Source organism: Pristiophorus japonicus, chromosome 4, assembly GCF_044704955.1.
Source record: "Pristiophorus japonicus isolate sPriJap1 chromosome 4, sPriJap1.hap1, whole genome shotgun sequence".
NCBI lineage: Eukaryota > Metazoa > Chordata > Chondrichthyes > Pristiophoridae > Pristiophorus > Pristiophorus japonicus.
Genome location: NC_091980.1, coordinates 213,678,397 through 213,702,424, shown reverse-complemented (window position 1 = coordinate 213,702,424; position 24,028 = coordinate 213,678,397). Strand labels below are relative to the sequence as shown.

Here is a 24,028-nt window from a genome sequence, read left to right as displayed (position 1 = left end):
TTGTGGTCAAAGGTGTTTTTCTTGAAAAACTTTTCCACGAAGGACAGGTGGTGAGGCACGGTCCAACTGGTTGGAGCGTTCCACGGCAGCCTGGCCAGACCCATCCTTCGCAACACCGAGGACAGATAGAATCTCAGCATGTAGTGACACTTGGCGTTTGCGTACGAAGAATCTATGCACAGCTTGATCCAGCCGCACACAAGTGGCCGTCAGGATGAGGGCCACGTTCGGAACGTCCTTTCCTCCCTTGTCCAGAGATTTGTACATCATGTCTCTGCGGACACAGTCCATTTTCGATTTCCAGACGAATTGGAAGACTGCTCAGGTGACTGCCACGGCACAGGAGCGGGGTATGGGTCAGACCTGCGCCACGTACAACAATACCGAGAGCACCACCCTCCTGATGACCAGGTTCTTTCCTGCAATAGAGAGGGAGCGCAGCTTCCACCATCCTAGTTTATGTTTGGCTTTAGCTCCTTCCAGTTTTTGCCGCACGCTCCGTCCGCTCCGAACCATATTCCCAACATCTTCAGGTAATCTGACTTAACGGTGAAGGGACTAAAGGATCGGTTGGTTCAGTTACCAAAGAACATGGCCTTGCTTTTGCTGCGATTTACCTTCGCTCCCGAGGCCAGTTCAAACTGGTCGCAGATTGTGAGCAATCTGCAGATTGACTGCGGATCCGAGCGAAAGACGGCGATGTCGTCCATGTACAGGGAGGTCTTGACCTGAGCGCCTCCGCTGCCTGTGATTGTCATCCCTCTAATGCCTGCATCCTTTCTGATGGATTCAGCAAAGGGCTCGATACAGCACACAAACAAGACAGGAGAGAGGACAGTCTTGCCTGACTCCAGACCTGATGGGAAAGCTTTGTTTCCCACCCGTTGATTAGAACTGTCCTACTGATGTCTGTGTACCCTTCCCAAACCCCATCTTGGAGAGCACGTCCATCAGGTACGTGTGCGATATCCTGTCAAAGGCCTTCTCCTGGTCCAAGCTGATTAAGCAGGTGTCCACCCTCCTGTCCTGCATGTAGGCGATCGTATCCCTGAATAGTGCGAGGCTATCGGAGATCTTCCTGCCGGGGACAGTGCAGGTCTGGTCCGGGTGGATCACCAGCTCCAGAGCAGACGTGGTCCTGTTTGCGATGACCTTCGACAGGATCTTGTAGTCCAAATTGAGCAGCGAAATGGGCTGCCAGCTGTTAATATCACTGGCTTCGAGTTGAATCAAGGCAAGATAGTAACAGTTTGATTTTTCTTAAGGTGTGCGTAGAGATAGAACACTTTTGTCATGTGGTGGGTTTAGTTAGCCTATCGGCTTTTCTTTCCAAAGGACTATTTTAAGAGAATACGAGAGAGATATTTTGGAAGAAATTGTTTATTTTTTAGTATGGTCCAAATGCTTGTTGCATTTCAACAAGAAGTACTTATTCTAATCTCATAAAATTAGAATCCTTATTTTCTAAAATGGATGGTTTTTCTGTAACTGAATTGAAATAAACTTTGGTATTTTTTTTTAACAACTGTCATTTAATTTTTTTTTCTAATTTCATGAATAAAAGTAGGGAAGAATGTATAGTCAGTATAGAATATATAGCTTTGTCTAGTTTCGAGGCTTCATGCAATAGCTAATGTATGTGCTAGTTTGTTCTCGTTAATGGCATTGTGTAAAATGCAGCTAGTGTTGCCAGTGCATTTGAGTTTACTATCATAGCTGTGTTGGTGAATTGATTACTGCAATTTTTAAAATGCAGACTTGTTTGAACACATTCCTTGGACTTCAATTGGAAAAGAGCCAGTGCTCGCTGACCTACATTGGGCTCCCGGTCTGGCGCTGCCTCAATTTTGAAATTCTCATCCTTGTATTCCAATCCCTCCCTATCTCTGTAACCTCCTCCAGCCCCACAACTTTCCAAGGTTTCTGCGCTCCTCCAATTCTGGCCTCTTGTACATCCAGGATTTCCTTTGTATCATTGGCTCAGAAAATCCGTGCATTCACCTGCTTAGGCAAGAACTTAAGAACATAACATAAGAAATAGGAGCAGGATTAGGCCATATGGCCCCTTGAGCCTGCTCTGCCATTCAATACGGTCATGGCTGATCTGATCATGGACTCGGCTCCACTTCCCCACTCGCTCCCCATAACCTCTTATCCCCTTATCGTTTAAGAAACTGTCTATTTCTGTCTTAAACTTATTCAATGTCCCAGCTTCCACAGCTCTGAGGCAGTGAATTCCACAGATTAACAACCCTCAGAAGAAATTTCTCTTCATCTGTTTTAAATGGGCGGCCCCTTATTCTAAGATAGTGTCCTCTAGTTCTAGTCTCCCCCATCAATGGAAACATCCTCTCTGCATCCACCCTGTCAACCCCCCTCATAATCTTATACGTCTCGATAAGATCACCTCTCATTCTTCTTAATTCCAATGAGTAGAGGCCCAACCTAGTCAACCTTTCCTCATAAGTCAACCCCCTCATCCCCAGAATCAACCTAGTGAACCTTCTCTGAACTACCTCCAAAGCAAGTCTATCCTTTCGTAAATATGGAAACCAAAACTGCACGCAGTATTCCAGATGTGGCCTCACCAGTCAATACCTTGTATAGCTGTAGCAAGACTTCCCTGCTTTTATACTCCATCCCCTTTGCAATAAAGGCCAAGATATCATTGGCCTTCCTGATCACGTGCTGTACCTGCATACTATATTTGTGTTTCATGCACAAGTACTCCCAGGTCCTGCTGTACTGTGGCACTTTGCAATTTTTCCCCATTTAAATAATAACTTGATCTTTGATTTTTTTTTTGCCAAAGTGCATGACCTCTCACTTTCCAGCATTATACTCCATCTGCCAAATTTTTGCCCACTCACTTAGCCTGTCTGTCCTTTTGCAGATTTTGTGTGTCCTCCTCACACATTGCTTTTCCTCCCATCTTTGTATCATCGGCAAACTTGGCTATGTTACACTCGGTCCCTTCTTCCAAGTCATTGGTGTAGATTGTAAATAGTTGGGATCCCAGCACAGATCCCTGCGGCACCTCACTAGTTACTGGTTGCCAACCAGAGAATGAACCATTTATCCTGACTCTCTGTTTTCTGTTAGTTAGCCAATCCTCTATCCATGCTAATATATTACCCCCAACCCTGTGAACTTTTATCTTGTGCAGTAATTTTTTATGTGGCACCTTGTCAAATGCCTTCTGGAAGTCCAAATGCACCACATCCACTGGTTCCCCTTTATCCACCCTGTTACATCCTCAAAGAACTCTAGCAAATTTGTCAAACATGACTTCCCCTTCATAAATCCATGCTGACTCTGCCTGACTGAATTTTGCTTTTCCAAATGTCCTGCTACTGCTTCTTTAATAATGGACTCCAACGTTTTCCCAACCACAGATGTTTGGCTAACTGGTCTATAGTTTCCTGCTTTTTGTTTGCCTTTTTAAAATAAGGGTGTTACATTTGCACTTTTCCAATCTGCTGGGACCTCCCCAGAATCCAGGGAATTTTGGTAAATTACAACCATTGCATCCACAATCCCTGCCGCTACTTCTCAAGATCCTAGGATGTAAGCCATCAGGTCCAGGAGATTTACCTGCCTTTAGTCCCATTATCTTGCTGAGTACTATCTCCTTAGTGATTGTGGTTGTGTTAAGTTCACTCCCCCTGCCCAATAGCTCCTAGACTATCCACTGTTGGAATATTGTTAGTGACCTCTACCGTAAAGACTGATACAAAATATTTGTTCAGTTTCTGCCATCTCCATGTTCCCCATTACTAATTCCCCGGTCTCCTCCTCTAAGGGACCAACATTTACTTTAGCCACTTTTTTTTTTCCTTTTTATATACCTATAGAAACTCTTGCTATCTGTTTTTGTATTTTGTGCTAGTTTACTTTCATGTTCTATCTTCCCTTTCTTAATCATTTTTTTAGTCGATCTTTGCTGGCTTTTAAAAGCTTCCCAATCTTCTGTCCTCTTGCTAGTTTTGGCCACTTTGTATGCCCTTGTTTTTAATTGGATACCGTCCTTTATTTCTTTAGTTTGCTACGGATAGCTATCTTTTCTTGCACCCTTTTCTCCTCACTGATATCTTGCTGCAGTCACAAGCTGTACCTTTGTTTAGAAAGGGATAGACTAAGTAAATACAGGCCAGTCGGCCTAACTTCAGTGGTGGGGAAATTATTGGAAAAAATCCTGAGGGACAGGATGAATCTTCATTTGGAAAGACATGGATTAATCAAGGACAATCAAAATGGATTTGTCAAGGAAAGGTTGTGTCTGGTTAACTTGACTGAATTTTTCGAGGGGGTAACCAGGAGGGTCGATGAGGGCAGTGCGTATGATGTAGTGTATATGGATTTTAGCAAAGCTTTTGATAAGGTCCCACATGGCAATCTGGTCATGAAAGTAATAGCCCATGGGATCCAAGGCAAAGTGACAAGTTGGATCCAAAATTGGCTCGGAGGCAGGAAGCAAAGGGGTAATGGTTAATGGGTGTTTTTGTGACTGGAAGGTTGTATCCAGTGGGGTTCCGTAGGGCTCAGTGCTGGGTCCCTTTGCGTTTTGTGGTGTATATCAATGACTTGGACTTAAATGTTGGGTATGATTAAGAAGTTTGCAGATGATACGAAAATAGGTTGTGTGGTTGATAATGAAGAAGAAAGCTGTGGACTTCAGGAAGCTATCTGTACTGGTCAGGTTGGTAGAACAGTGGCAAATGGAATTCAATCTGGATAAGTGTGAGGTAATGCAATAGGGGAGGTCTAACAGGGCAAGGGAATACACATTAAATAGTACGACACTGAAAAGTGTAGAGGAACAAAGGGACCTTGTAGTGCAGATCCACAGATCCCTGAAGGTAGCAGGCCAGGTAGATAAGGTGGTTAAGAAGGCATATGGAATACCTGTACTTGCCGTTATAAGTCGAGGCATGGAATACAAGAGCAAGGAGGTTATGCTTGAGATGTATAAAAACACTGGCTAGGCTGCAGCTGCAGTACTGTGTGCAGTTCTGGTCGTCACATTATAGGAAAGATGTGATTGCATTGGAAAGGGTGCAGCCGAGATTTACAAGAATGTTGTCTGGACTGGAGAATTTTGGCTATGACGAAAAATTGGAGATGCTGGATCTGTTTGCAACAGAGGAGGCTAAGGGGAGACATGATTGAGGTGTATAAATTTGAGGGGCCTGGATCGAGTGGATAGGAAGGACCTGTTTCCCTTGGCAGAAGGGTCAACAACCAGGGGGCATAGATTTAAAGTAATTGGAGGGAGATTTAGAGGAGATCTTGGGGAAATTTCTTCACCCAGTGGGTGCTGGGTGTCCGGAACTCACTGCCTGAAAGGCTGATAGAGGCAGAAATGCTCACTACATTTAAAAGATACTTGGATGTGCACTTGGAGTGCCGTTACCTACAGGGCTACAAACCAAAAGCTGGAAAGTGGGATTAGGCTGGATAGCTCTTGGTCGGCCAGCTTGGACACGATGGCCCAAAATGGTCTCCTTCAGTGCTGTAAATTGATTATATGATGAGCTGTGGAAATCCCCCTCTAAACTTTTCCGCCTCTCTACCGCTCCTTTTAAAGCACTCCTTAAAACCTACCTCTATGACCAAGCTTTTGTTCACCATTCCTAATATCTGTGTGGCCCGGTCTCAAATTTTGTCTGATAATGCTCCTGTGAAGCAATTGGGAGGATTTTCTACATTGTTGTTGGGTCTGCATCAGTGCAGCGTTTTAATTGAACATGATCATGCATTAGCTATGCAAACTTGCGTGGTTGCACAATCTCAACTACGTCCACTAGGAACTGATTGCAATTGGCCAAATTTATTTAATGTAGGGCCATTTTTATAATGAGTATTAAAACTTGCAGAAGGCATTGTCTATTTTGAAAGGAAACCAAGAACAATGCATTTGTCTGAATTTTGTTAGTGGATAAATCGCCATCTTGAGAACATATTTGGATTTTAAAAAGTACTGATGACATTTGGTTTATTGAGTTATTTCTCCATCTGTCCAATCATGAATATTTTGGTCTCGGCAAAATCTTTTCTGTTGGGCTAATGCTCATATTTATCTTAGTTTAAAATATAATGGCAGATTATAAAACATATGCAGTCAGCTTAAGAATAAAATGTTGCAACAAGAAATTGTGATTTAATATGAAAGTCCTATGTTGTGCCAGTTGAGCTATGAATTACATTTCTAATAAAGCTTGTAATAATGGTTTGAGTCTTGTAAAAAGAAAATTATATTTCAGAACATAAAGAAGCTATTTGCAGATTTCCAATGTAATAATGGAACATTGACTTTATACACATTTATGTTTGCAGTTGGACTTGGTGGTAGATTTTCTGAGCTAACCTTCAGATAAATCTTCACGTTCTTCAAGCATGAGTAGAAGCACAGAACCATCAAGTCTGTGCACTGTTTTGCCACATGGGGCACGTAGTCTAATTTTGCTCTCCTCACTCACCATGCTCTTTAATATTTTTCTTTTTTGTTCGAGCAGCTGCCTAATTCTCCCGCAAGAATTTATAGACCCTGCTTCAACAATAGTTTGAGGCAGGGAATTCCACATTCTAACCACCATCTGTGTAAAGATTATTTTTCTAACTTCCCCTTTGATTCTTTTGGTTATTGGCAGAAATTTGTGCTGCCTTGTTACTGTTTGCCAATTGGTGAAAATGATCCATCACTATCTTATGATTGCTCATCATCACCTTGAAGATCTCCTATTAGGCCACCCCTTAACCATCTCCACTCCAGTGAAATAGCCCCAATTTTGCAAATCGCTTCATAATTACCTCTGGTAATTTCCTAGTGAATCTCGTAGCTACACATGTTACATTGCTTTTATATCTTTCCTGTAATGGGAAACCCAAAACCATGCACAATACTCCCAACTAATTAAAGTCCTGTATTACTTCAACATCACCTAATTGTTTTTGTATTCTACAGCATTAGATACAAAAGCAAGAATTTCATTTGTGCTTTTAATATAATTGTGCTGCCTGCACACCAAGCTCCTATTATTAAGCTTCATATTCAACTTTAATTTTTGATAAAATGTTACATCCATTGTACATTTTGAGGCTTATTTTTCAATTATTTTTCTCATTTCAGCCTAGACCAGTCAATGTTGATCTCCAAACAGATGCCACTCTTCAGGTTGACATTTCTGATGCTCTTAGTGAAAGAGATAAAGTCAAATTTACAGTTCATACAAAGGTAAAGGGATTTCAAATTTAAGATGAAAACTGAGCACTTTAAATGACCTGTACTTTTCTCGTGTGGTAAAAATGTAATATTGTGCTATAATTTGTGCAATGAGGTTTTGCATGGAGCTTACATTGTTATCTGCGGATAATTACTATAAGTATTATAGCAATGTAGTATCACTCAGTTTCTGTTTTTAAAAAAAAAAATTACAAGCTTTTGAATCTCTTGCCTGAATTTTTCAGGCCTGCCACAAATTTCAAGGATTTTATTGTGACTGACTTGCTCTGCACAATTCCTTTTTGAAGTGAGCCCATACAATTATAGATTGAAGGACTATATTCTGGATGGTACATTATTAAAATATCTCAAATGTGAAGCACAGTTGCTAGGGGCCCAAGTTTCGAGCCGCGCCTAGAACGGCGCAGTCCCGACCTGGACGCCCGTTTTTCGGGCCACAAAGTGCGCCTAAAAAAAAAAATCTCCGTATTCTCCACCTTCCTGCAGATCCTCTGGCCCTCGGCGCAGCGCTGCAGGGGGCGGAGCCAGGTTCCTGCGCTGAAAACAGTGCCGGGACCTCTGCACATGCGCGCTACAGTGGGCACGCAAGTGCAGTAGCTTCAGGCGCCCGAAACTCTGTGGGAGGAGCCCGAAGCACGCAGCCCCTAGCCCTGGCCGAATGGCCTCACTGGGGCTGCGTGAAGAAGGCTCCTCCCACGGCCAGCTCCTGCTTCCTCCCGACCCAGACCAGACCCGACACCTGCTCTCTTTCCCCCCCCCCCCTCCCCCCCGGACTGGACCCGACCCCGACTCTCGCTCCCACTCTTTTCCCCCCCCCCCCCCAACTGGACTCAACCTGACCCCGCTCTCCCCCACCCCCACCCCCGGACTGGATCCGACCTGACCTCCCTCTCCCCGACCTGACCTCCCCCTCCCTCCCTCCCCCCCGACCTGAACCGAACCTCCCGACCCGACCCAACGCCACCTACCTGTAAATCTGGTGCTGGGGACTGGCAAAGTCTCAGGCCTGGCCCGTTCAGCCTTCGGTCCCGACGGCAAACCGCTGCCTGAAATGCCTGCCTGAAGCACTTTCACATGGTTTATTTAATCTTTTCTTTGCTTATAAATTTTTATTCAGGTTGGATTTATTTGTATAATATTTGTATAAGTATAACTAAGGATTTATTGTAGAATTTAATGACTTGCCTCCCCCCCCACCCCCCCCCAACCCCAACCCCAACTCGTTCCCGACGCGCTAATTTGTAACCTGCGCCTGATTTTTTTAATGTGTAGACAAGGTTTTTTCAAGCGTGCAAAAATCTTCTTACTCCATTCTAAGTTGGTTTGGAGTACGTTTTCACTGTGGAAACTTTGAAATCAGGCGGACACGCCCCCTTTTGAAAAAAAAATTCTGTTCCAAAGTGAAACTGTTCTACCTGACTAGAACTGCAGAAAACTAAATGTGGAGAATTCCGATTTCTAAGATACTCCGTTCTACACCAGTTGCTCCTAAAAATCAGGAGCAAATCATGTGGAAACTTGGGGCCTAGATTTCTATTGCTTGGCACCTTCGTTTACAATGACGAGGCTCATTAAAATCTATGGAAGTGATAATTGATGCCTAGAAAAGTGGCAAACTTGATCTCTGGTTGTGGGCCCTCCAGAGAACCTACACTGGCAGTGCTGATAAAGATTGGGAACTCACTTGAGGGGATCATGGATGCAACAGTGTGCTGTTCTCTAGCATAGTGCATGAGTGTGCCAACACAGGATAGTACTTCACTGCCTAATTTTACGTCTATATTGAAATTACAGGTGCTGTTGAAAAAATCCTAGAATTTGGAGTTTGATTAGATTTCTAATTGAAACAGATGTGGTTAATTTAGCTAATCTTCATCATAGTATAGTTCCTATAACCTGTAGGTGACTGTACCAGTGTTTGTAGAAATTTATAATTGCAATTATTGTGGAAGCCACAAACGGTTACTCCATAGCTTCTTGTCTCTTCAATTATCTAAAATCCCAGTCATATGTTCTCAAAGTTACTTTTTACTTTTTGTTCACTTCATTCTTCATGGGTTAGGAATAGTTACGTTTGTTATTTAAGGCAACAGGAATCTTAAAGCCTCTTTTTATATCAAGTTTGTTGACGGCTTGTGTGTGATTAGGAAAAATCAATGCATGTTAAAATTCATTACCATTTTAAATTTAAGATTAAAATTCTGAACTACAAATTGTTCTTTTTCATCTGTAGTATACAGTGAAATATCATGCTATCATTTATATAAAAGGTATTTTACGTAGCTTCCATGGTTAATCACTAGATGTAAGGTAGGAATAGAGGCTTAAGCACAGAGCTTCTGCTAAGCAAATCATTGTCAAAGATTTTGTTTTAGTGACACTGTTAAAACTTATGAACATACTCATAAATATAGTGTCCAGTGTTTCATTTCAATAAGGATTAGCTTTCCAGCTTAAAATAAATTGGAGGCTGTGTTGCTTTGTGATTCATTTAATTTACTGCTTTAGTGTTGTGTTGAAACTAATTGCACAAACAGAAAATCATTTTTGTGAATCACTTTGGATTTTTCTTTAGGGTTAGACTATCTATGTAATACACTTGCATAGAAAGCTTGTCCTCAGCACCTTTGTCCCCTGAGTACCTTTCAATCTCTAATCTCCAGTTTCTTGTCAAGGACCTTGAATGTTTCATTGTCACCCAACTACTATTTGCCATCCCTGTTTGAATCCCTATAATCTGCTTTCTCATCATCCCACAGCACCAAAACCACCCAAGTCAAAGTCATCATCAATATCTCGTGTGACTTCAGTTGTGGCTCACCATTCCTCCTAATCTTCAAGCTCTTACTTGCTATAAACACTAGTGTTCAGTCCATTCTCCTCCAACACCCCTCATATGGTCCACTTCAGTGGCACCAAACTTATGGTTTCCATTCCATCTATCCTAGTGCAATCACTACATCTCTTCGAATGGTTTATCTTCCCATACCTGCATGGCCACTTATGGTGTAGATTGTGAGTGTTATAGAAATTTACAATACAATATTTCTTCCTTGCTCCAATTGTACTTGCTCCCTCCCTATTTATAATCAACATATTATCCCTTGGCAACATCATTCATTGGAGACAGCTTTTGTATGTAATCTGATGATTGACTTTCTGCCACCACACTTGTACTATCCCCTTATCTGTCAAACATCTGTTCTTGGATAAGTTCCTTCTCATCGTATAACTTCCCACTCTGCTGGCAAAATTGAAGCCATTCTGTTTGGCTCTTGCCATGTGCCTCTGATGTCAACTGTCAGCTTCTCTGGCTGTTTGCCCTGGTTGCTACCTCATGGTGCACAACCTCAACATTTTTTTTGACTATAAGCTTAGATTTTTACCTCATCTGGTTTGTTGCCAAGACCATCTTCCATCTCTGGAACTGTTCTGCTATGTCAGTTCATGTGCAGCTGAAATCCTCATCACGTCAAGGAGCGATTTCTCATTTTTTTCACCGTCTTCCCTACTTCTACTCCTCTCAACCTCCTGCTAATCCAAAACTCTCATGTCCTGAGTTCTGTTCTGCACAAAGCCGCACAAATCTCACTCTGACCGTATCCTGCTCCACTCGTCCCTCATACCCAATCAATTGATTTCAAGATCATTGTCCATGTTTTCAAATTCTCCATAGTCTTATTTGGATAATCTGTTCCACCTATATAATCCAGCTGACAATTCTGATACCAGATTGTTCCCCAGCTCCTCTGCTCGTCCATTGGAGACTGATCTTTCAGCTATTATGCCTCTGCCCTTTGGAAATCTCTTAACCTCCTTACTTCTCTCCCTGCTTTCAGAAGCCTTCTAAAAACATCTCTTGAACTGTGCCTTCGGTCTTTTCCCCATGGTTATTGTTGTCATCTCCCCATTGTAAAGTACTCCGATTTTAAAAAAATATATATAAATGCAAGTTTGTTTCTCAGGATTCTTGGCAGTTACACTAGTTAAGAACCTTTTGCTAAATCACAAAGCATCTTCCATAATGTGTATTGTACCAACGATTTTTTTCTCTTTAAAACAGATTAAAGATCAGTTGTAGATGTTGTAACTTAACGCGTGCTTGTTTTCCTGCAGAGTACTCTACCTAATTTCAAACAGGATGAATTTTCTGTAGTTCGTCAACATGAAGAATTTGTCTGGCTTCACGATGCTTTTGTTGAAAATGAAGAGTATGCTGGCTATGTTGTGAGTGTTATAGAAATTTACAATACAATATTTCTTCCTTACCAACTGTCAGTTTTAAGTGTCCTGAGCCAAGTTAGAGTTTATTTAGATAATCTATAAAGAATTCTTGAAATTATAAATGACAAACAATGAAGGAAAATTGAATTGAACTGAAAAACATATTGGCTCAGATTTTACACTCAGCGGCATAACTAAACATTACTCTGCTGGCATCAGAACGGAATGCGCACTTACCTACTGGGAACCCTCGGAGCAGTCGCTGTCAGACGCCGCGGAGTTCAGCGCAGCGTAGTGGCCCACTGATCCTAGGGGAGCACAGTGTGTGTAAGCCTACCTGGGATCACGTCGGTTGATGCTCCAGTCTGCAAACTGAAGGCCTCTCATTAACCCTCACTTTCTCACTCCCCCCAGTCTAGATTTACCTAATGTATTCTTTGAATTGGTCTTTGAATTCCAGGTAGTAAGCTCATCTTGTATGACAGTAACCTGAATAATTGACTGTGAAAGAGTAATCTGTCAATTCACATCAAAGGTGGTTTACACCCTTGGCTAGTGAGGTCCCAGTTCATCCTGAAGACACTGAGGTTACTCAAGGTCATTATTCTTAGAATTTTTGGGGATAAATTATTAATAGACCAGAAGCAATCACACTACATTGCAGGCTGCTTAACGACTTTATTCAAGCAGGGATGTACATTTGGGTAATAATTCAACTCCAACTTTTGGGGGTTCTCTAATCCCTCAGATAGGCTCAGTGTAAAGGGCAAACATATAGTAATTTTAAACAAGAAAGCATCAGATGAAGATGTTTTTGTCATGATGGGTGTCCCCTGCTGTTTGCACCAGCCATAAAACTTGAGCGTAATTGCTGGGCAGTTGGTGGGCAATTAGCCTAACTGGGCCAGCAATGATGATTTCAATGTCGGAGCGGATGATCTGTCAAGTTGGAACTTGACCGATCGCAAGTTCGGGATTTAGTGCATGCGGAATATTCCGAACTTCCCGTCCATTTCAAAGGCGGTAGGACAGCGTACTCGGAGTATCGACTGCAAATTCTGCCCCTATGTTCCTTGAATGTGTCAGGAAGTAAAATTGTTGACTTCCTCTCCCAAACAGCAGTGATTTCCCTTTAATACTTGAGTTTGTGGTGGTTTTGTCTGGAGGTACTGATACTGTAATCTGATGGATTGCAATTTACTTTGCATTATTTTTCTAAACAATTACTAGAGCAATACAAACCATGACTACACTGGGTGCTTGAGCACATTTGATAAGATAGTCCAAAAATAGCTTGAGCGAAGGAAATGAAGTGAAATGAATAAAGGAGTGTCTTAAAGGGGGAAGCCTGCCAGTGTGATGGAAGCTAAGCTCGGTACTGCTGCAAATTATAAAATGATGGTAGTTTTTTAATAAATATATTATAAATCTTTCCTATGACGTACTTCTGTCCACAAAACATTGCTTCCTGTAATATTTGTTCTGTCAGCATTTTTAATTGAAAATTATGTAAACATTTGGGATTCTGTATGTAAAGGTTATGGGGAGCGGGCAGGGAAATGGAACTGAGTCCATGATCAGTTCAGCCATGATCTTATTAAATGGCGGAGCAGGTTCGAGGGGTCAAATGGCCTACTCCTGCTCCTATTATGTTTAAATATTTAAACATTGTCCCCATTATACAATCAGTTGATGAACTAATTGAATATCTCAATGTTTTTTGAAAAATGTCTTGTCAAAAAAGTCTGTTTCTCTTCAACTGACATTTCTGTCCAAAATAAAGGCTAATTTTTATTAAATGGCATTGTTTATAATAACACGATTAAACTTACTAATTAAATTGTATTGTCTTTTAATACATTAAACTTTTGATTTAAATGTTCAACCTCTCCCAAAAGTCTGGCTTTGATATATTTGCCCAGAGCTGTGTCTGAGCTGAATTTGAGCAGATGTAGTGTACCTAATTTCTCAAGATGCAGCACTACTCATGGGATATTTTTTTATTTCGCTCCTGGCACTTTCTGCCCACTTTTATTTCAAATAATTTTCAAAGAGGACAGATGTCAAAGCTGAAAAAAAGATGTGTCAAAGCTTTAGAACATAAGAACAGGAGTAGGCCATCTAGCCCCTCGAGCCTGCTCTGCCATTCAACAAGATCATGGCTGATCTGGCCGTGGACTCAGCTCCACTTACCCGCCCTCTCCCCATAACCCTTAATTCCCTTATTGGTTAAAAATCTATCTATCTGTGATTTGAATACATTCAATGAGCTAGCCTCAACTGTTTCCTTGGGCAGAGAATTCCACAGGGAGAAGAAATTCCTTCTCAACTCTGTTTTAAATTGGCTCCCCCGTATTTTGAGGCTGTGACCCCTAGTTCTAGTCTCCCCGACCAGTGGAAACAACCTCTCTGCCTCTATCTTGTCTGTCCCTTTCATTATTTTAAATGTTTCTATAAGATCACCCCTCATCCTTCTGAACTCCGAGTAAAGACCCAGTCTACTCAATCATAAGGTAACCCCCTCATCTCCGGAATCAGTCTAGTGAATCGTCTCTGTACCCCCTCCAAAGCTAGTATATCCTTCCTTAAGTAAGGCGACCAAAATTGCATGCAGTACTCGAAGTGCGGCCTCACCAATACCCTGTACAGTTGCAGCAGGACCTCCCTGCTTTTGTACTCCATCCCTCTCGCAATGAAGGCCAACATTCCATTCGCCTTCCTGATTACCTGCTGCACCTGCAAACTAACTTTTTTTGGCATTCATGTACAAGTACCCCCAGGTCCCTCTGCACCACAGCATGTTGTAATTTCTCCCCATTCAAATAATAATCCCTTTCACTGTTTTTTCCAAGGTGGATGACCTCACATTTTCCGACATTGTATTCCATCTGCCAAACCTTAGCCCATTCGCTTAACCTATCTAAATCTCTTTGCAGCCTCTCTGTGTCCTCTACACAACCCGCTTTCCCACTAATCTTTGTGGCATCTGCAAATTTTGTTACACTACACTCTGTCCCCTCTTCCAGGTCATCTATGTATATTTTAAACAGTTGTGGTCCCAGCACCGATCCCTGTGGCTCACCACTAACCACCGATTTCCAACCTGAAAAGGACCCATTTATCCCGAATCTATGCTTTGTTAGCCAGCCAATTCTCGATCCATGCTAATATATTTTCTTTAACTCCACGTATGGCACCTTATCGAATGCCTTTTGGAAATCTAAATACACCACATCCATCGGTACGCCTCTATCCACCATGCTCGTTATATCCTCAAAAAATTCCAGTAAATTAGTTAAACATGATTTCCCCTTCATGAATCCATGTTGCGTCTGCTTGATTGCACTAGTCCTCTCTAGATGTCCCGCTATTTCTTCTTTAATAGTTTCAAGCTTTTTCCCCACTACAGATGTTAAACTAACCGGCCTATAGTTACCTGCCTTTTGTCTGCCCCCTTTTTTAAACAGAGGTGTTACATTAGCTGCTTTCCAAACCGCTGGTACCTCCCCAGAGTCCAGAGAATTTTGGTAGATTATAACGAATGCATCTGCTATAACTTCCGCCATCTCTTTTAATACCCTGGGATGCATTTCATCAGGACCAGGGGACTTGTCTACCTTGAGTCCCATTAGCCTGTCCAGCACTACCCCCCCTAGTGATGGTGATTGTCTCCAGGTCCTCCCTTCCCACATTCCTGTGACCAGCAATTTTTGGCATGGTTTTTGTGTCTTCCACTGTGAAGACCGAAGCAAAATAATTGTTTAAGGTCTCAGCCATTTCCACATTTCCCATTATTAAATCCCCCTTCTCATCTTCTAAGGGACCAACATTTACTTTAGTCACACTTTTCCGTTTTATACTTCGGTAAAAGCTTTTACTATCTGTTTTTATGTTTTGCGCAAGTTTGCTTTCGTAATCTAGCTTTCCTTTCTTTATTGCTTTCTTAGTCATTCTTTGCTGTCATTTAAAATTTTCCCAATCTTCTAGTTTCCCACTAACCTTGGCCACCTTATACGCATTGGTTTTTAATTTGATATTCTCCTTTATTTCCTTGGATATCCACGGCTGGTTATCCCTTCTCTTACCGCCCTTCTTTTTCACTGGAATATATTTTTGTTGAGCACTATGAAAGAGTTCCTTAAAAGTCCTCCACTGTTCCTCAATTGTGCCACCGTTTAGTCTTTGTTCCCAGTCTACTTTAGCCAACTCTGCTCTCATCCCACTGTAGTCACCTTTGTTTAATCATAGTACGCTCGTTTGAGACACTATTTCCTCACCCTCAATCTGTATTACAAATTCAACCATACTGTGATCACTCATTCCGAGAGGATCTTTTACTAGGAGATCGTTTATTATTCCTGTCTCATTACGGAGGTGAAATTTAGATTGAGTTTTTAAAAAACAGAACAGAGGCTCTGTGTAAAAGATAAATGACGGTTGTTGATGACACACACATCTGTTGTAGCATTGTGTTCATTTAGTTTTTTTTTAAAAAAGATGCATTTTGAAACAAGCTAATTATCTCCACCTGTGTTTTTTTAACCAAGAAGATCACTGCTAATTGCATAGACCTATGATAGAGATTCTTGTTTTTAAAACCTATGGAAGGTGGGGGAAGAGAGAAACGCACAAAGACAGAATAATGGGCTGTTTTTTTTCGTCATTCTAATTAGACTTCTGTTTTTTAATTGAATTTTGAAGGTAAACAGTGTTTGATGGGAGGAGGGAAACTTGAAAGTAATAAATTGTACAACAAATAATTTCATTTGATGTTTTTGAGGAATCCTTATATTTTGTATCAACTTGGGGAGCAAGTTTAAATTACCAGTTATATAGTTCAAGTTTTAAATGTCAAATAAAAACTCTAATAAAAGACACAAGTAGGATGTGGTGACATTCAACTTTTGGCATACTCTCTATCTACTTTGTTTGAAAGTACAACTCTTGAATGTTGTGAAATTATGTCTCTGTTGCCAATTATTTCCTCTGGTTTTAGTTTGATGTAGAAATTACCAAGTTTCGTACCACCAATCTGGCTTAACAGACTTAGTGACACAAAATGAAGCAAAATTATAAAATATCTTCTAAATCTCCAAAATCAGCTTGTATTTGTGCCCGTTTTAAATGTAGGCTTGCAGTTCCTGAGAATGCCCAGGCATCCACTTTAGAAGACTGAGGGGGCAGGAGATGACACTTGAGTGGATTCAATTTGTGTAAATAGTACAGAATGTTAGTTTGGATTAGATAAAGATAAGCAAATATGTGAATAAATGAAAATAATCTATACCTCCCATGAAGGCATTGTAAACTCCAGCCTAATTTAGCTAAATTGGAACTAAGTGTGCAGAGATATGAAAGTCTTCTTGGCATAATACTTGGATTAAATGCTGATTCATTACTTTCTGGGAAGTAGTATTGGGAAATTGCATGGTCAAACACAAATCACATTGGAAATGTTTCCTGGTATCCACAACAGAAAACCACAATATTATGGTAAATCTTGTGCTTGTCATCCTCATGGTCACAGATTGGGTTTCTGTTTTCCTTCTGCCGAGTGTTACCTAATAGTTCATCATACAACTTTTTTTAGTCCACGATTTCTGTTGCCTAGTGAGACAAATTTTCTTTTTTCCTGACTAAGTCCATGACCATTTTTAAGAGCTACGTTACTAAGGGACTCAAGGATTTGAAAAGTCTGATTTGACTACATAATGTTTGAAGCATATTTAACTTTTCATGATTACTGACCTTGCTAAGAATATTAGGGTTTCAAAATGTATTCAGATTGCTGTATCTGCTTCAAGAATGTAAGAAAATGTCAAGGATGAGAAAAGGCAATTTGGTCCATCAACTTGCACTATTTGAGTTCACTCTATCGAGTACTGCATTGATCTACCTTATCATCTTGATTCTACTACTTCACCTAATGGATCTTTCCAAACATTGATCACCCTTTGAGTAAATACTTTTTTTTTTTTTTAAGTACAACTTTTGTGTTGCACAGTATCACTCTAGGAAGCTGAATTTAAAAGTATTTCCATTGCAAGATCCAGGAAATAAATTTACTGTTGCAACAAATAAAACTTATAGGGGTGGAGTTTCTGCTTTGGACACAATCAGGAAATTGGGCGCAAATTATGCTTGAAATTGTGCTGGTTAGGTTACAGATATTACAGTTCAAGTTTTTGCTAAAGTGTATTTGCATAATCACAAACTATATCTTCCATGAACCAGAGCAATCTGTCTTCATAATAGAACGTAATCATTTTTTTCCCTTGGCATTAAAAATATTGATATATTTAAGAGCCGTAACCTGGTGCAGTTTTATTAATACAGCTGAAAATGGATTTAATTATCCAAGATATGCATTTTTGATAAGTGTCTAGTCCTCCACCCAATTTTCAATCACTGAAAATTACTTATTTAAAAAAAATGCTACTTGACCATTAACTAGCTTCATTGTACTCTAGTCCATTTCTCAGTAAGTTAACCATTTCTTAATATGAAAAAAACTTTAAAAACGGTCTGCTTGTGCCTGTCTCCTAAGAAAACAAGTTCAATTTGAAGACCCTCCTTGAATGGTTGCAAATGGGCACAATCAGTGGAAAATCGTCATTCTCATTATTTTGAGCTGGGAGTGTGGCCAGCTGGCTTTGGATGAAATAATTTTTAAACCAATATTAAAGATTGTGGAAACTTGATTTATACTTGATGTAACTTACGGCTGGATTTCCACAATTTTTTGTGCTGGTTGGCCAATTTCATACGGATTGCACTGATAAAACTAGACTTAACTCTAGGCCTTGCATTTTTGTGTTTTGAAGATAGTTGTATTTTATTTTCTTTGTCACTGATTCCAAGTGATCTTCCTAGATATCATGCCCTAATACTGTTTTATCTGTTTACTCTTTAGGTTGGCATTAAGTCATTACTGTAGACCAGTCCCATTTTAATTGCAGTGTTGCCAGAGAAGTAGCTCTCCTTGCATCCTTATAATTTCCTCATTTGTAATGTTAGCAAATAGGTAACCTTTTGTTTTATTACATTGCTTTGCAATTACATTGTATAATTATGCAGTTGTGAGCTGTATACTATACATTCTGTTACACTAGTCATTGGATGCCTGTTACTAAGAATTATAATGAAGCTGTATGTTGCAAACCAGTTAATTGTTCTGACTGGGACAGGTAAACTTAGAATTCTAGAGGATGGTATACTGTTATTTCATTTGTATTTTGGAGAGGAGGGAGCTAAAAGAATGTAATTTAGTTGATATGGAGTATGTTGAGCTTATGTTTCATAGGAAGTGCAATAGAAAGAATTACATTAAAGGAACTAAGTGTGCAAGGAGGGCTTTATTTAAAAAAAACCTGAGTGGCAGCAATGGACTCACATTTTACAGCTTGATATTTCCATGTAGAAGTTAATCTTGTTTTTGACTGGTGCACATTGGTACCAACGATATAGGTTTTAAAAAAAGGGATGAGGTCCTACGAGACGAATTTAAGGAGCTAGGAGCTAAATTAAAACATAGGACATCAAAAGTAGTAATCTCGGGATTGCTACCAGTGCCACGTGCTAGTCAGAGTAAGAATCGCAGGATAGCTCAGATGAATACGTGGCTTGAGCAGTGGTGCAGCAGGGAGGGATTCAAATTCCTGGGGCATTGGAACCGGTTCTAGGGGAGATGGGACCAGTACAAACCGGACGGTCTGCACCTAGGCAGGACTGCAACCAATGTCCTAGGGGGAGTGTTTGCTAGTGCTGTTGGGGAGGAGTTAAACTAATATGGCAGGGGGATGGGAACCAATGCAGGGAGACAGAGAAACAAAAAGGAGACAAAAGCAAAAGACAGAAAAATGAGAAAGTGGAGGGCAGAGAAACCCAAGGCAAAAAACAAAAAGGGCAACTGAATATATAGGGGCTGCAGGAGGGGTCAAAACTAAAAATCATGGTTTAAAAACTAGTATTAAAACACTCTACCTAAACGCACGCAGCATTCGAAATAAAGTAAATGAGTTGACGGCACAAATCATTACAAATGGGTATGATTTGGTGGCCATTACAGAAACGTGGTTGCAGGGTGGCCAAGACTGGGAATTAAACATACAGGGGTATCTGACAATTCGGAAAGATAGACAATAAGGGAAAGGAGGTGGGGTAGCTCTGTTAATAAAGGATGATATCAGGGCAGTTGTGAGACGATATTGGCTCTAATGAACAAAATGTTGAATCATTGTGGGTGGAGTTTAGAGATAGTAAGGGGAAAAAGTCACTGGTGGGCGTAGTTTATAGGCCCCCAAATAATAACTTCACGGTGGGGCGGACAATAATCAAGGGAATAATGGAGGCATGTGAAAAAGGAACGGCAGTAATCATGGGGGATTTTAACCTACATATCGATTGGTCAAATCAAACCGAACAGGGTAGCCTGGAGGAGGAATTCATAGAATGCATACGGGATTGTTTCTTAGAACAGCATGTTACAGAACCTACAAGGGAGCAAGTTATCTTGGATCTGGTCCTGTGTAGTGAGACAGGAATAATAAACGATCTCCGAGTGAAAGATCCTCTTGGAATGAGTGATCACAGTATGGTTGAATTTGTAATACAGATTGAGGGTGAGGAAGTAGTGTCTCAAACGAGCGTAATATGCTTAAACAAAGGGGACTACAGTGGGATGAGGGCAGAGTTGGCTAAAATAGACTGGAAACACAGACTAAACGGTGGCACAATTGAGGAACAGTGGAGGACTTTTAAGGAACTCTTTCATAGTGCTCAACAAAAATATATTCCAGTGAAAAAGAAGGGCGGTAAGAGAATGGATAACCAACTGTGGATAACCAAGGAAATAAAGGAGAGTATCAAATTAAAAACCAATGTGTGTGTATAAGGTGGCCAAAGTTAGTGGGAAACTAGAAGGTTGGGAAAATTTTAAACAAGCAAAGAATGACTAAGAAAGCAATAAAGAAAGGAAAGATAGATTACGAGGGTAAACTTGCGCAAAACATAAAAACAGATAGTAAAAGCTTTTACAGATATATAGGCCCCAAGTTTCGTGCCGCGGCGAAAACGGCGCACCTCCGAGCTGGGCGCCTGTTTTTCGCGCCGAAAACTGCGCCTAAAAAAAAAAAAATCTGATATTCTGTCTGCTTGGCGCGGCGCGCTCTTCGCAGCAGGGGGCGGAGCCTAACACTCGCGCCGATTTTCTAAGCAGCAGGGGGCGGGTACAATTTAAATTAGCCTTTGTGGTGCCGGCAACCCTGCGCGTGCGCGTTGGAGCGTGCGCGCACGCGCAGTCTCTCTCAAACATGGGCACTCGTCCATTTTTAAAAATACTGCAGAAAAAGTGAAGATTTGTTTCTTGGACTCCTGCAAAGGCTTGTAATTTAATTTTTTTTTATATTTCTGTGTGTGAGGGAGTGCTTTTAGCAGCACTGCTGAATAAATCACCTGCTGAAATCAGTGAGTTCAGCTTTTCACTGCTAAACTTGCAGAACCGTTGCTGCATTGGTGCATGCAAATTAAGGACTGTTTGGAGAAATAAGAGTGCCAATTCAACTTTGCAATAATACGTAGTGTTGACAATGCAGCACCCATTCTGCAAATTTAAATAAAAAACTGTCTGTGGCTGCCTCTCCCTGTCCAAATGGCCTCAGTCCCCCTCACAGCTTGAAGGCTGCTGCTGTATCTTCGGCTGCCGGCCAGCCACTGACGCCGCTGATATCCTATGGCCGAATGGCCTCACGTCCGTCCACTGCTGATTCTTTGGCTGCCGGCCAGCCACTGACGCCGCCCCTAAAGCGTGGCCGAATGGCCTCAAGAACCTTAATGAGCTGCGTGTGTCCTGCGTTGATTCTTCGGCTGCCGGCCAGCCACTGACGCCGCTGATATCTCATGGCCGAATGGCCTCGGGTCCGTCCGGTGCTGCTGCTTCGCGGCCAGCCACGAAGAGAATGAAGGCCTGCCTCAAGCACTGCAGCTCAGCTCGAAGCTTGCTGCCGCTGCCGTCGAGACACTGATGCCACACCGCTGCCTGTCTCCAACATGAAAGGCCTGCCTGAAGCACTTTCACACAGGTAGGAAGATGGTTTATTTAATCTTTTCTTTGCTTATAAATTTTTATTCAGGTTGGATTTATTTGTATAATATTTGTATAAGTATAACTAAGGATTGATTGTAGAATTTAATGACTTCCCTTCCCCCTTCCCCCCCCCCCCCCCACCTCGTTCCCTACGCCTAATTTGCAACCTACGCCTGATTTTCTAAAGTGTAGACAAGGTTTTTTCGAGCGTACAAAAATCTTCACTTACTCCAAACTAACTTAGAATGGAGTAAGTTTTCACTCACGAAACTTTGAAATCAGGCGTAAGTGGCCGGACACGCCCCCTTTTGAAAAGGAAATTCTGTTCCAAAGTGAAACTGTTCTACCTGACTAGAACTGGAGCAAACTAAAGGTGGAGAATTCCAATTTCTAAGATACTCCGTTCTACATCAGTTGCTCCTAAAAAATCAGGAGCAAATCATGTGGAAACTTTGGGCCATAAAATGGAAAAGAGTGACTAAAGTAAATGTTGGTCCCTTAGAAGATGAGAAAGGGGATTTAATAATGGGAAATGTGGAAATGGCTGAGACCTTAAATAATTATCTTGCTTCGGTCTTCACAGTAGAAGACACAAAAACCATGCCAAAAATTGCTGGTCACAGGAATGTGGGAAGGGAGGACCTTGAGACAATCACTATCACTAGGTGGGTAGTGCTGGACAAGCTAATGGGACTCGAGGTAGACAAGTCCCCTGGTCCTGATGAAATGCATCCCAGGGTATTAAAAGAGATGGTGGAAGTTATAGCAGATGCATTCGTTATAATCTACCAAAATTCTCCAGACTCTGGGGAGGTACCAGCGGATTGTAAAGCAGCTAATGTAACGTCTCTGTTTAAAAAAGGGGGCAGACAAAAGGCAGGTAACTATAGGCCGGTTAGTTTAACATCTGTAGTGGGGAAAATGCTTGAAACTATCATTAAGGAAGAAATAGCGGGACATCTAGATAGGAATAGTGCAATCAAGCAGACGGAACATGGATTCATGAAGGGGAAATCATGTTTAACTAATTTACTGGAATTCTTCGAGGATATAACGGTGGATAGAGGTGTACTGATGGATGTGGTGTATTTAGATTTCCAAAAGGCATTTGATAAGGTGCCACACAAAAGGTTACTGCAGAAGATAAAGGTACGCGGAGTCAGAGGAAATGTATTAGCATGGATAGAGAATTGGTTGGCTAACAGAAAGCAGAGAGTTGGGATAAATGGGTCCTTTTCGGGTTGGAAATCGGTGGTTAGTGGTGTGCCACAGGGATCGGTGCTGGGAGAACAACTGTTTACAATATACATAGATGACCTGGAAGAGGGGACAGAGTGTAGTGTAACAAAATTTGCAGATGCCACAAAGATTAGTGGGAAAGCGGGTTGTGTAGAGGACACAGAGAGGCTGCAGAGATTTAGATAGGTTAAGCGAATGGGCTAAGGTTTGGCAGATGGAATACAATGTCGGAAAGTGTGAGGTCATCCACCTGGGGGGGGGGGGGTATAAAACAGTAAAAGGGAATATTATTTGAATGGGGAGAAATTACAACATGCTGTGGTGCAGAGGGACCTGGGGGTCCTTGTGCATGAAACTCTTTTTTTGGAGTTTATCTGCAAAACAAAACACATTAAACCGTGCCACCCGACCTGGGTGACACACCAGACATTTATAAGGCCCTTTTTCCTTGTGCATGAATCCCAAAAAGTTAGTTTGCAGGTGCAGCAGGTAATCAGGAAGGCGAATGGAATGTTGGCCTTCATTGCGAGAGGGATGGAGTACAAAAGTAGGGAGGTCCTGCTGCAACTGTATAGGGTATTGGTGAGGCCGCACCTAGAGTACTGCGTGCAGTTTTGGTCACCTTACTTGAGGAAGGATATACTAGCCTTGGAGAGGGTACAGAGACGATTCACTAGGCTGATTCTGGAGATGAGGGGGTTACCTTTATGATAGATTGAGTAGACTGGGTCTTTACTTGTTGGAGTTCAGAAGGATGAGGGGTGATCGTATAGAAACATTTAAAATAATGAAAGGGATAGACAAGATAGAGGCAGAGAGGTTGTTTCCACTGGTCGGGGAGACTAGAGCTAGGGGGCACAGCCTCAAAATACGGGGGAGCCAATTTAAAACCGAGTTGAGAAGGAATTTCTTCTCCCAGAGGGTTGTGAATCTGTGGAATTCTCTGCCCAAGAAAGCAGTTGAGGCTAGCTCATTGAATGTATTCAAGTCACGGATAGATAGATTTTTAACCAATAAGGAAATTAAGGGTTATGGGGAGCGGGCGGGTAAGTGGAGCTGAGTCCACGGCCAGATCAGCCATGATCTTGTTGAATGGCGGAGCAGGCTCAAGTGGCTAAATGGCCTACTCCTGTTCCTAATTATGTAAAATGTGTTCATGGCTGCTAGTTGTAGGCATGTTTCGTCCAGTAGCCAAAAAATGAGAGAATACTAAAAATGAAGGAAGTAGCTATATTTAC

General features: G+C 41.5%; 1 protein-coding gene across 2 annotated transcripts in view; it reads left to right on the top strand.

Annotated features, from left to right (window-relative positions):
• snx6 (sorting nexin 6) overlaps positions 1–24,028 on the top strand; it is a 57,984-nt gene that overhangs the window by 8,303 nt on the left and 25,653 nt on the right. For both annotated transcript variants that reach the window (XM_070879071.1, XM_070879070.1), the window contains exons 3-4: positions 7,130–7,234; positions 11,360–11,470. In XM_070879071.1, the coding sequence (XP_070735172.1) occupies positions 7,130–7,234; positions 11,360–11,470 (216 nt within the window). The remainder of the gene's footprint in view (positions 1–7,129; positions 7,235–11,359; positions 11,471–24,028) is intronic.